A 13,813-nucleotide genomic window follows, 5' to 3' on the forward strand; every position below is an offset into this window, starting at 1 on the left:
GAAGCAAAGCTCTTTCTCTCTCAAGTTTCTCTTACCTCAGGAGTACTTAAAGACTCTTGGAACTCCAAGGTATAAAGCCAAAGGTCAGTGAGATGCTTGCCTATAAAGGAAGTTAAAGGAGAGTTTCTGGTAAGTTCAGAAGCACAGTACCTTGCTCAGTCTCAGTCACTGAGAGCAGTGAGTTTGAACAAAAAGGATAAATTGATCCTGCAAGAGATCCAGTATGGAACTCCACACAGCATACCAGTGCATGATAAAGGGTTTGACTTCCAAACCTTATTTCTTAATTTCTGACTAGGGAACATCAAGAAGAGTGAATTTATCAAACCGTATCAACCCATTATCCTTTTAACAACAGGCACCTTGTCTGGATGGTATTTCTGTTTAAGCAGTTCTGGAAAACACCACGTTTATGTTCACTTGGTACCAGAGATTGAGCACAGAAGCTACAACTGCAAGTCTGTTAAGCATTCAAGACAGCAGAACAAGAGTTGAAAATCATGTATTTAAAATAAGCATAAACAATTTAATTAACATGCATTTTGGCTTCCTCCCTGCCCAATCCTGTAGTATGAGTATTTTTTCCTCAAAGCTAGTTATACAAGTTATGATCAACTGGTTCTGCCTTTCTTGCCAGTGTTTTCATACAGAAGAAAACTCATGTTCTTTAAAGGCCAAATTTCAAAACAGCACTTTTAATGAAGAAAGTAATTCACATTACTTAAATTTCTTATACTAAATACACATCAGTGTGGTCAAAACAAAGAAAATTCTAAGACACACAATTTCATTCTCCTTAATATGGTTAGCAAAGAAGTACTTTTTAAAAATAAATATGGGGGACACAAGAAACCCTCCAAATCAACAACCTAAAACTGTCCTCTAATCCTATTCCAACACTCCACATGGTAAATTCAATTTAGCAATTAATGTGACTACTGGATGCAAGTCACTCCATGTTTTGAAGATGTAACACTTTTTGTTGAAGCTAAGAGTACAAATAAGAAAACTATAAAAGTAAGGTGGTGGGTGTTGGCTTGAGGGGGAGGGCATGGTTGTTTAGGGTGTTTTTTTGGTTGTTTTTTTATTTTTTAATCCAAGACATTTGAGAACAGCAAAACAGTTGGTTCCAATGTAATCACTGTGTGATTTATACACAGTGAAGGAAAACAATCAGAAGCAAGGTAAAGGACTTTACTGAATTAAGCTACAAGTAAAAATCATCTAGAAAAAATGGAAAAATCAGATTTTATGCAAAAGTCAAACAAAACCATTTTGTAAAATACACAGACACTGAGGTCTGAAGAATGCAAAAGCTTCACTTTGAAACAGATTATCACTACGTAAGAGCTGTGTACCTCTAATTCAGTATCTCCATAGCACCTCAACACTGAAGCTGAACTGTATGGCCACATAACCTTATTTAGCAGAACCCAAGTCACTTCCTTAGCCTCCAGACTTCACTCAAGATGAATACTGAACCTTCTAATTATTATATTGAAATAAGCTAAAGAAAGCAGAGGAGATTCAGCACAGGCTCATAAATGCAATGATACAGAACTGCTTTGTGCTTTTTGTCTCTACTGCCTAGTGGTGACTAAGGGATGAAGAGTGATGCACCCTGTCAAGTTCAGTCACCCAAGTCAGTGACTGCTGTTGAGGCAGTGTCCAGACAAGCAGATTCTGTACATCATCCCCACCCACTTCATGGATTCCAATGGAAAACACGGAAATTCTTAAAGCTTGGTCTGTTAGTCCCACGTAATCAGACAAAACCACCCACATCACGCACCTGTTTTTAACTTCACTAAAAGCAGCAGACTGCAACATAGCTGACTTCCTAAACCACTTGCAAATTTAAAGACGCGTTGGAAGTGCTGTCAGTATTCCCCAGCATGATGCTGGTGCTTTAGGAAACCAGGAAACAACACTGACTGGTAACAGCAGCAATATGATCAGGAGTCTGGCTCAAGGTTTAAACAGTAACACCTTTGTGAGATAGTATAAAGAGCAGATTAGCCACTAAGGCATGTAACTTCAAGATTCAGTGCTCAGCCTAGGGAAATGCACCCAAAAATAAGAGATGGTAAGACAGGCAAGAATTCACTTAGCATTTTACAAGTGTCAGTTTTAATCTCTAGTGTTTGTCAGCCTTCAACCCAGAAGTGTAGCTCACAAAATGAGTTTTGTTTTGGTAGACAAACTGTCTAACAAACCAACGAAGGCTGATCTAACAGGATTTGTACAAGAAGCAAGAAAACCTCTTAGAACAATGATACTTGAGAAGAACATGCTTTCTAATACATGGTGTTTCTTTTATTAACTGCTAAGCTGCTATTCTGTTGAGATAAGAGCTACAAATTTGATGAAAGAACAACAACTGGGCCTGTAAAAGAGGGTTGGAAGCTCTGAAAACATCCTGTTTTCTCTTGGAAATCAAAGAGGATGAAAAAAAATACTTTTGGGTAAAGCCACTGAGGACATTTCCAGAGCTACATGTTATACTGTCCTTCAAATCCCCAGTGACAACAAAACATTTCAGAGGAACACTGGACAAACACATTAGAGGATTCAGTTGTAAGCTTTTAAGAAACAGTCTTCAGCTCTTTCAGACATTCCTGAGTTGACAGTTTGCAGAGCCAACAGCCCTATTACCAAGATGGTGGGCATTCACAAACTGCAGGACTTTATTTTTATACACCCAGAAAAAACCACCAAATCAAAACACAAAAACCCAGCAAGCAAAGTAACAGTCATGTTATTGTCACCACCCTACCATAAGATCATTAACTCAATATAAAGAAGATGGGAAACAAGGACATTTCAATATCAATCTTGATACTTTACCATAAGGATTTTTTTTCTTTAATCAATATACTCCGGATAAATCAAATTTACAAACTCTTCAACAGGAAGAATTAAGTAGAAAAAGTACTTACAGGGAAGACACTCATGCATACAAAAATACAGACCTGGCTTCCAGAGGTAAAGGGAAGCAGAACTCTAGTAAGTGATCATCAACTTACAATGGGCTGCAAAAATACAAACCTTTTACATGTTTCCAGCACAGCACAGCAGAATGGTGGCACAGACACTTTCACAGGGCATCATCAAGCATATTAGAACAAGGGAACAAGAAATCTTTGCTTGCCACCATAACTGGCTGTTTTATTTTAAGCACACCTCCATACACAAACTATGTAACTAATATGACTCCATGCACTTAAGCAGAAGATGCCCAAACATAAGCTGCAAATCTTCATTTCTACTACATCATAATATTTGGGTACTGTCACCTGGCATTTTGGAAGCAGTATGGTTTTTTCACACCTGCTTTCCCCACACCTTCCCTCAAAGCCATTAAAACAACAGTACTGACCTCCAGAGCTCTCAGGAGCTTTAGAAAGACTGCAGTTTACTAGATGGAAAAAGGTAATCTGAGCATCACAGCCACAGTAACAAGCAGGCATCATCACTGCACCAAAAAGATAAGAACTATGCTGATGTCTGGACTTTAATTATTACAAAATCAGAAACTTTCTCAATGGGACAATATGACAGAGGCAGGAAGTGTGCATCTGGTAGGAGTTTTAAGCCTCACCTAAGTATTTCCCATAGTGCTCCAAGATTATTAACTACTGTCCTTGAAGACTGCCTGTAACTGTTCTCCAAATCTGAGAAAGGAAGAAATACATGGTGATGGGCTTTGTGTAGCCTTTTGGTTCAAAACAGTAATTAAATAAATATTTTAGTTGACAGCCTATCAATATAAAACAACATTTATGAAAGTAGCTTCTCCAACTACTAAACAGGATTCACTTTCATAGCAAAAAGCACAAGAACTAACAACTTGTACATAACCTGTAAACTATCATTCATGCAACAAACCAGAAAATTTCTTTCAGCATATATTCTTACCTTGATTAACTGATGAAAATACAAAGACACTTCAATTTGAACTGTAAGAATATCTACCGGGACAATGTGCTACTGTAACCAATAGCAGGGAGGGAAGAGGAAAAACTCCAACATTCTCCTTAAAGGTAGACGTTGCACCCTCCAGAAAAAACATAAAATCTCTTGGAGTAAGTCTTTACAGTTATTACAATCACACTGCTGCAATTTCATGTACAGCTGATGCTGTCATGTCAGGCTATATCAGCAACTATTTATGTGACAACACCAATTCATCCAGCAGTCATTTCTGAATCAGTAAGTTCACTGCATACATACAATTTGCTTAACTGATAGTGTGTGTATGTGACTGTACTGCACAGGTGAACTGTCCTTTAAAAATAATCACAGCAACAATTTGAAAGGCTGAGAATCTGTTTCCCAAGATGTGCTGCCTGGAAACTCCAGCTCTTATTATTGCACAGTAGTAAGCACACAATTCCTGTCCTTAGAAACATATAGTTTATATACAATTTCCCTACTGAGCTATCAATACAGATCTTGTATACAAACCAGCTTAAGAGAGATTGATTGAACACAGTTATCATCAGTGGTACATCTGTAAAAGAGGGAGAAGCGCAAGCAGCTAAACCCTGAGACCACAAAGAATTCACCAAAGCATTCAGACACGTGCGTAACAGTGCAAAAGTAGGTGCAACTCTGTTAAGCAAGTTTCCAGCTGCACATTCATTTATCTTATCCATACAGACATGTCTCAGTAGCAATTCCTTCAGCAAGGGTCTGCAAGAACTTCAGATCAAGTACCACCAACACTGAACTGCTCAGAGGCTGCATCTTTCTTCTGATGTTTAAGAGTAAAGAAGGAAAGAAAAGACATCCAGGCAGATGGAATAAACAGAAAAGTTACCAAAATCTGGCTTCTGCCTTTGAAAGATTTCAAATGACTACTGGTTTCAAATTTACAAATAGTTAACCGTATAAGCTAGATAATGGTGCCTATTACCAACCTGTTCTACAGCACAAATACATGAGACTAATGGAAAGACCTATGATGGAGCACTGTGAGAGGCTGCATTTGTAGTAATGCGTTCCAGACTCACATGCAACGCTGTTCTAAAGGCAGAAGCTACTCACACATTTGCATTCTTTCACTTTCTTAAAACATGCAAAAAAACCATGGTTTTGCTGATTTACATCAACTAAGAAGATGAATTCTTTTCTAGAAAAATAAAGACAAGTTACCTAGTATTCATTTTGTGTGTCTGAAAACCTAAATAGGGATCAAGAACCAAACTAGTTGCTAGGTCATCATTTTCACAGAGTTCCTTGGCAGACATTCCAGAGGAAGGCACATAACGACTTTGACCCTCAAATCCTGAAGCACCGCTACCTGCAAATAAGAGAGCACAAATTAGGTATCACTTAAGGGACATTACAGAGCCCAGCTACATTTGAGGACAGATAGACACACAAGCTGGTGGCAAAAAATACAGAACAATTGAGGAAGATGATGAAATACCTGGAGAGGCAGAATAAAAGACTTTAAAGGACATCTGAATAAAGGACTTTAATTTGCCTTTAATTCTTCATCCCAGACCAATAGCAAAAATAAGACTCTGTATTTCTTAAAACCACTGCAGAATGGCTATTGATGTAACTGACTTGTTTAAAAAATGGGATTTACTTCTACAAGTGCATTTACTGAAAGTTGAGCAAGTACTTCAAATTAAGTTATTCACTTCAAATCTTACTAGACTTCACTTAGTGCCAAACATGCATTTTATAATTACAACAGTTCAAAATGCATTTACATCCAGTTATTCTTACTTGACTTTTAAACTGATCTGAGGAGATCTATATTCCTGAAGGGAGTTAACACATCCAGAAAATACATATGCAACCTGTATTTCTGATGTTAGCTCCACGCTGACTGCAGACCTTCCTCACGATTTGAGGTAAGACAGAAGCCTGGCTTGAAAACTAGGAAGTGAATCATAGCACTAAGCAGCACAAACATGTACATACATCTGCTTGATCTTCTCTCAACTCCATTTTTGCCCGTCTTTGGATTCTCCTTTCCTGCATGCTGCAATTTGGTCTGCGCGTGATCATTAGATGACTTGCTTCCACTTCTCCGGCCATTCACTACCATGTTCTTGGATTCTCCCAGCCACTTCATACCCACAGACAATCTGACTCAGTTGCATTTAGTCACTTTTCAAAAGGCTTGGAGAAGTGGATGAATAAATTCAGTTCCAATTCCTACTGGAAGTAAAACATATACATGATTAGAATTTACTGGGAAAGTATTTTCAAGACACAGAGTTTAACAAAAAATAATAATAATACTAGCCCAACAACAACAACAACAATAATAATAATAGTAGTAAAAGAAAACCGAAACACCCCCACCCCCAAAGGAAAAGTGGGGGAAATGGCAATCTGCATCTGCATTGGGAAGAAAGAAAAGCTGTTCATTAGCACTGGTACATGGAACTGTGAACAGGTGAAGTATTGTCCTACAACTTACAATGGCATCTGGCAGCAAGGACGGAATTCTAAAGCTGGTAAATTGCTAATGACAGCACATTTTTAAGAGCTGGACTATACCCATGGACATAGCTGTACAAGCATACGGACACACGGATAAACATGCCCAGAGCTATGTGACTCCAGACCCACAGTATTTTCAAATACATATCCAATTAAGATTCCATCTCCTAATACATAAAATCCATAACCTATTGGGAACTCTACAGCAAAGACCATTTTACAAGCATCCTCCAAGAACTAAAGATAAGCAGAGTTTAGAAAAAGAAAGGAAAAAACCCAACCAGAAAATGGCCATTTTTGAAATGGGGCTAGGGGAAAGATGTTAAATCTTTATTCAAGAATCAGAGTTCAAGAAACTCTCAGTGATGACCTAGAGGACTCAGGCTACTATTCTTATGGTTTCATATTAAAAAACGAACCAGTCACAGCACATGTGGTTCAACATACCAATACTAAGTGGGGTCACAAGTAGAGTTGAAATTTTACAGTATATAAATGTCTAGAAAAGCACATTATAGTTTTTGTCTGTAGTGTTAATGTCTTTTGCATAAATAATTATAAGAAAGCTAATAATGTTTTTGTACACAGTTGTGTCTCACTCTGTAGAACTTGCAGGAAAAGATCTGATTTACACAACTATTTTACAATTGCATTTATGCATTAGTTATTCATTCTCTTGATTTTAATTCACCCTCCTCCCTACTGCTTCCTCACAAAGAAATAAATTGTGCCTTTTCACTTTACTGTAATTATAAAAAAAAAATCAACACTCTGCTCACAGCTGGTAACAGGCCATTGTAACACACACTTCAATCTGGTGAAAGTCACAACAAACTAACAGATGTTAGAAATACTGTCTATTGTAGAAATTCTGTTTTTTGTCAGGTAAGAGTAGTAAATGACTGGACTTCTCTTAGACACCTATGTGATCCAGCTACCTTAAAGAAATGTTTATAGCCAGATAATTTGTAATTAAATTATTTACAAAGATGCAGAAGATTGAGGCAATTAGGGAAACACAGTACAGACAAGTGTATTGTATATTAACAGATGCACTGGCTCAAACATCTTTCTAGAACGTATCACCCAGAACTGACGGATTTTAGAACATTTTACAAATTGTTACAGAGGGCAGTAAAAACTATCAACAAAGTGTAACAGAATCACACTGAGCAAAAGCTGGCTCAGTTACTGCATCAGTATCAAGAAAAACTGAGATTGTATCAGTGGACAAAGAATTTTCTGGCTGCCAGAAACAGAAGGGATTTTGTTTAATCTCAAGATTAATTCTATTTATTCAACTACAAGTAGACCCAGCCCTTTTTACAAAATACCTCCAAAACACTCTTGGAGAGGCTTTTTTTAATTCACAGAACTTGCTTGATAACATATACATGTAAGTTTATGATAACAATCATCTAAAAAAACCCAAAACCCCAACAAAACTTCAAAAACAACCAATCCCCTTAAACTTCCTTGTTAAGCATCCCACCTGAGCTTCTGTCAGAAGACCAACTCTGTGAAGGTCTGCCACTGACTGATTGACATAAACACTTAATGACAAACCCACTCTCAAACTTAGCTTTTCTTATTTCTCAGTCTATTAATCTTACAGGTCTATATACTCTAATTAACCCCCATTCTGCCATGTTTTTGTAACTTTGGTAATGAACAGCATTAGAACAGAAACTACATTAAAGACTTGCATGAAATTCAGTCTTGGTGTCTTTGTACACCAGGACTGAACTCCACGCTGTGCTGTGCTACAGCTCAGGAGCAGAACAGGTGAATGAAATTACCATGAAGTCTGACTGTAGATGAATCCTGTATTGTATCCAGCAGTCCGGGGGAAATGCTTACTGTGGTACTTTCTGACAATCACCAGGTACAGTAGTCACAGGAAGAACCCATCTTTCGCAAGGGCTGTTTGGGCAGGTCGAGTACTGTCTGTGCTAACACACTTCTGTTTCATCAGTAACAGCAATGACAAGGAAAGTACCACTGCAAAGGTAAGAAGCAACGTGGCACAGAATGATACTCAAACTATACTAAACGTTAGGAAAAATACTTTGTTCTGCTCCAAAACAGCAATTTAAGTCTCCTACAAGCCTCCTATAGACAGCAACATAAGTCCTCCTCAAGTAAAATCAGGTCATTTAGTGATGTACAGCAGAATTCTGGTGAAAAACCATTATTTGTTTGGGGCCCATCAGCCTAATGAGCAAGAAAACCTTTGCCTCCAGCTACTGCTGCCTCTATTTTCTAGTATCAGCCAAACTACAAACTTGAAGGCAGCAAGTGCGCTTCTTTAGCCTCTATTCAGTAGGACAAGAGGCAATGGGCAGAAACAGATGCACAGAAGTTCCACCTGAATACGAGGAAGCATCACTTTACTGTGTGGGTGAATGAGCAGTGGAACAGACTGCCCAGAGAGGGTGAGGAGTCTCCCTCACTGGAGATATTCAGGATCTATCTGGACACATTCCTACGCTGTGTGCTCTGGGATGGCCCTGCTTGAGCAGGGAGGTTGGGCCAGAGGACCCACTGAGGTCCCTTCCAACCTGACCCATTCTGGGATTCTGTGAGTCCTTCTCCCAGTACCAAAAAACTGCTTTCCAGACATGACATAAAAAGCCAGAAACAACAGCCAGGATTCCTTTCTCCATGAATATCACAGCTACTAATGCCAACAGAAAACCTGAAAGGGAGCAAGAGATGAACCTGTAACTGTGAAGTAATTTTACCAGCACAATTAGAGCTTCCAAGTGACCTTTTATATTTCAATATAAATGATCACACTGCTGTTTTAACCCTTTATTGATAACAGCACTACTCTTTAAATGACACTGCTTTTAGCAATTCTATTACACTAGTTTGACAGGCACATTTCCTCAAATGCTAAAACATAGCTCAGTTGCATCTGCTACCTCTCACTGAGGTATCTGGCATTTCATTGCAACAGTACTCTCAAAAATGAAAACTCAAGTTTCATTTGCTTGATTCTAAATTTATTAAACCTATTAACACTTTCTGAGCATTATTTGCATGTCAGTCACATTCAGAAGCACCATTCAACAACTGAAGCACAAACACAATTAGCACAGACAGGCAATGGACCTCCTTTAAAATACAGTTTATGGATTTTTTTATTATTATTATTATTTTAAAGAACTCAAAAACATTTTGGCTTGCCTTTCTGGGTTTTTTGGGTTTTTTTTTTTCTTTAAATTAACAATAGCTGCAAGAAGGTTTATCTTCAACAAGACAGCAACTTAAAGCAAATATAAGACACAAAAAACCCCCAAAACAATAAACCCAGCCTCAGCTCTTCTGCACAAATCAGAGGTATCATGAGAAAAGACATAGGTTTCATTATAGATAGCCCTACAAAAAGTAATAGAACTTAGAATTTGGAAAGCAGAGCAAAACTGTGCAACTAGTTTCTCCATGGGATCACCAGAATAAAAATGACTGATCAAAATCAAAGCTGAAAGAAAACTTGCACAGCTTTAAGAAGCTATTTAAAACAGTCTCAAGTCTTATTTTGGTTACCACATTTAGGATAAACTGGTTCAATAAATGGGACCCCCCTGAAAATGTTTTTGAATGTTTCTTTTCAGCTACTTAGTGCTGAGAGTAAGCTCAGTGCAGAACTGGACACAGATTAACAGTGGCATGGGGAGGCTCTAAGACTGTGTCAAAACTGACTCGGGTCAGTCCAGACTGTTGCAGAACTGCAGGCCCAGGATGTAGGTTTGAGAGAGCACACCTGGATCCAAAACTGACCCAAACCCAGGCTCCAATCTCTCACCAACAGCTCAGCCTGTACATTCCCCTTTTCTCTTGTGCCGTCATGTGATTTTTGTGTGTCAATTTGGATAGTAATCCAAGCACAGTACAGACACAGAAGCAATCCAGTACCAGCACAAAGTGAGTGTCAGAGAGCAAATTACACTTCAGCAGTTCCTGCCCCTTCTCCCCTGCCCTGCTATGTTCTCCACTGGGTGCTCTCTCAGGGTGAGGCTGAGCATAGCACCCCAAAGCCTGTGTGACTACCCCAAGTCACTGCAACAACTCCAGCATTCAGCAGTCAGAGACAATATAAAAGCTTGCTGCTTCCAGGAGAGGGAGAACCTCCTTCCTCCCACTTGCCAATTCACACAAACATTTTCACCGATTCCAGCGCTCCGTGGACCTCTCCATAACCCAAATTAACTCTGTGTGTGCAGCTATGTGACTTACACAGATTCAGGTTCACTTCAGGGCAGCCCCATCATAGCTGGATCAAACAGTTCAATGAAGACCCCAAACCAGTGTAATTCCAATAGTGCTGCTGCCTCCCCATCTGCTTGTGCCCACTTCCACACCATCCTCCCCCTGCGCCAGCAAAACAAATGCAGAGCCAAGTGACCTGAATGATTTGGTCACCGAATCAGGAGAGTTACCAGACAAATCTGAACCTGGCTGGCTTGAACCATGAGTGGATGTTATGGGGCAGGGAGAACACACTCGGTCAGGGAAATGGTCAGGAGTACTTAAGCTGGGACTTCTTTGCATCTTCAAACCACAGCACTGGTTTGGCACAGGAACATCACACCTTACACTTACCATGCTGACTTGGGCAACTGTCTGTTGCCTTAAAGCATGTGCTGTTTGCAGTGAAGAGCACACTGGGAAATGTAGTCCTAGAATAGGATAGTGCTAACCGAGCAAGAAAAGCGTTCAGTAGCCCAAATCAGTCCCGTTACTGAGTATACAAGGATACATCATCTGACTCCTTAACTTTATATGCAATACATTAAGCAATTGCTTTACATTAGTCTGAATTTCCAGTTTGTGAGTTCCAGTGGGTATAGAGCAGAGATGCATGTGTCTATATGGCCCTAATAAGAAAAGAAGCCTGATAAAGAAACAATAACACCCAACTTTTCAACCAAGTAAGCCTTGATTTCCTCCCACATTTTAGCTTGCAAGGAAAAAAGCAAAGAATTGAAAAGTTCAGTATTGGTGAAAATTGAAGCAGCTGCATCCATAGTTATTGTGGTCAGATTATGGAAACAAGGCATGGCTCCATGAGAACTTACCCTACAATACACATTTTATCCTCATTGATAAAAACCTGCCAGTATGTATTTATAGTTACACTATTAAACAATGATCAGACTGCCATCTCATATCACAGAATCAATTAGGTTGGGAAAGACCTCTGAGATCATCGAGTCCCATCTGTGACTGAACACCACCCTTTCAAGTAGACCATGGCAATAACTGCCACGTCCAGTCTTTCCTTAAACACCTCCAGGGACAGTGACTCCACCACCTCCCTGAGCAGCCCATTCCAACTTCTAATCACCCCTTCTGTGAAGCAATTCTTGATGTCCAACCTAAACCTGCCCTGGCACAAATTATGACTGTCGTCTTGTCCTGAGACATGTTGCCCTGCACTGAATTTAAGGCACCAGAAAACTCCACAAAGTTTTACACTTCAGGTTCTCCCACTGCCTGTGACACACCCTGACAAAACACCACGCACTCTCCCTCTCACTCACCGGTTTTCGCGTTTCCGAGAGTAACGTCTTAAAGGTAACTTCACTTTAAAGTTTCAGATACAGATGTTGCATAAAGACGTGTCTTTTAACCCTTCCCTAATGGCATGTATCCTCCGATGAAAAATCACAAAAAGAAACCCCCAACCAAAAAAAAAAGAAAAAAACATACCAAAAACCCCCCAAGGCAACTAGTCCGGCCATTCCATCAAACCGAGGCAAGATCGAGAGGGACACTAAACCCATCCACCCAGACGTGGAACTACTGCTGCAACTGGCCGAAACTCCCGGCCCAGAGCGCAGGGCCGGGCCGGCGGAAGGGGAACGGGACCGGCTCCGGCCCGGGCGGCGCCGCCCCCGCGCCCGTTGCTGCCCCCTGGCGTTCTCCACGCGCCGGCGCCGCCGCACGCCCCGGCCCGCGCGGCCCCCACCGCCCCCGGCCCCGGGGCCCGGCCCCGCCCGCGGCCGCCCCTCCGCCCGCGGGTCCCCGCTGCGCCCGCCGCTGTCAGCGCCCCGACAGCCGCCCCCGGCCTGCCCGCGGCGGCCCCGCACGCTGCCGGACCCTGGGCGCGGTTCCTCACGGCCCCCCCCCGTGCTCAGGGGCGCATCCCCCTCACGGCCCCGGCACTTCCCCCACCCCACAGAGCACACACAGACCCTCCCCAGAGACACAAACTCACCGCCCCGCGCTGGGGGTCCCCCGCCGCTGGCGCTGCCCCCGCTGCCACGGGGGGAAAATGAATCATCAAAGGCAAGGGTGCGGGAGGGGGGGGAAGGGGGAAGGGAGGAAGCTGAAGAGGGGAAAGTGAAGACCGAGCCAGGCAGGGGCGAACTGGGGAGGAAAACTAAGGAAGGGGGGAGAAAAAAAAAAAGCGGCGATAGTGATAAAAAATAATTCCGAGTGGGGGAGGAAAAAAAATGGCGGATTAAAATCCAAGATGGCGGCGCCGAGGGGCGAGCGGCGCAGGGGGGAGGCGGCGGGGAGAGCCGCCTGGAGATCCCTCCGCCGCGCCCCGCGAGAAAGAGTCCCCCGGGCTCCCCCGCAGAGACCCCGCGGGGTGGCGGCGCGGACCGGCCGCCGCTTCCTCCTCCTTCTCCTCCTTCCCTGCGGGGAGCCCTCGTTTCGCCGCCCCGCCGAGCCAGGCGAGCGCCGCGCTGGCCGCTGCGCCCCGAAGTTTCTTCTTGTTCCTCCCGGCGGAGCCCGCGACCTCCTCGCCCCGTCCGGGGAGACGCCGAGTGCCCCTGCGCTCCCGGCGGCGGAGGGACACCGCGGACACCCGCCGCCGCGCACTCCCGCCGCCGCGGAAGGATACACTACTGGCAAGGAAACACAGCCCGCCCCCAGCCGCGCCGCTCCCCGCCGCCGCCTCCTGCCGCCGCCGCTTCACCGCGGGCGGCGTGGGGGCAGCCGGGGTAGCCTGTCCGGCCGCGGAGGGCGGCCGCCGGCGGCCGCGGGGCCCATGACCGCCCGGCGCGGCGGAGGGATCCCGCCGAGGGAGGGGAACGAGGCCCGGGCCGCCCCGCACGGCCGTGTGTGCGGGGAAGAAGTCCCGCTCCGGGATCCCTCCGCGCGGTGCTGCCCTTTAAACGCGGGGGACTCCCCGCCGCGGGGCTCGCACCGGCATGCAGCCGGGATGCGAGTCCTCGTGCTGCCTCGCGGTTCCCCTGCCGTGCCGCTCTCCGCGGTTCGTGCGGCGACAGCTCGTCCTGCCCCACCTGAGAAGGGAGTGGGACCGCAAACTGAGCTCTTCCGGCACCTGCTCCCCCCCGCGCCGCTGTCTGACAGAGCCATTTAAAAA

General features: G+C 43.3%; 1 protein-coding gene across 9 annotated transcripts in view; it reads right to left on the minus strand.

The window, feature by feature from the left end:
• Positions 1–13,778, minus strand: part of KMT5B (lysine methyltransferase 5B) — a 28,370-nt gene extending 14,592 nt beyond the window's left edge. For 2 of the 9 annotated variants that reach the window (XM_086895794.1, XM_086895791.1), the window contains exons 1-3: positions 12,695–13,312; positions 5,941–6,177; positions 5,158–5,305 (exon numbers count right to left, since the gene is read on the minus strand). In XM_086895794.1, the coding sequence (XP_086751920.1) occupies positions 5,158–5,305; positions 5,941–6,094 (302 nt within the window). In that variant the 5' untranslated portion in view covers positions 6,095–6,177; positions 12,695–13,312. Of the gene's footprint in view, positions 1–35; positions 101–3,601; positions 3,675–5,157; positions 5,306–5,940; positions 6,181–12,017; positions 12,407–12,694; positions 13,313–13,730 lie in introns of those variants that run through there. The other 7 variants (XM_086895793.1, XM_086895792.1, XM_023928854.2 and 4 more) reach the window with 7 other exon arrangements.
• Between the last annotated feature and the right edge of the window lie 35 nt (positions 13,779–13,813).

The sequence above is a fragment of the Cyanistes caeruleus genome, chromosome 6 (genome assembly GCF_971803275.1).
Source record: "Cyanistes caeruleus chromosome 6, bCyaCae1.hap1.1, whole genome shotgun sequence".
Classification (NCBI taxonomy): Eukaryota; Metazoa; Chordata; class Aves; order Passeriformes; family Paridae; genus Cyanistes; species Cyanistes caeruleus.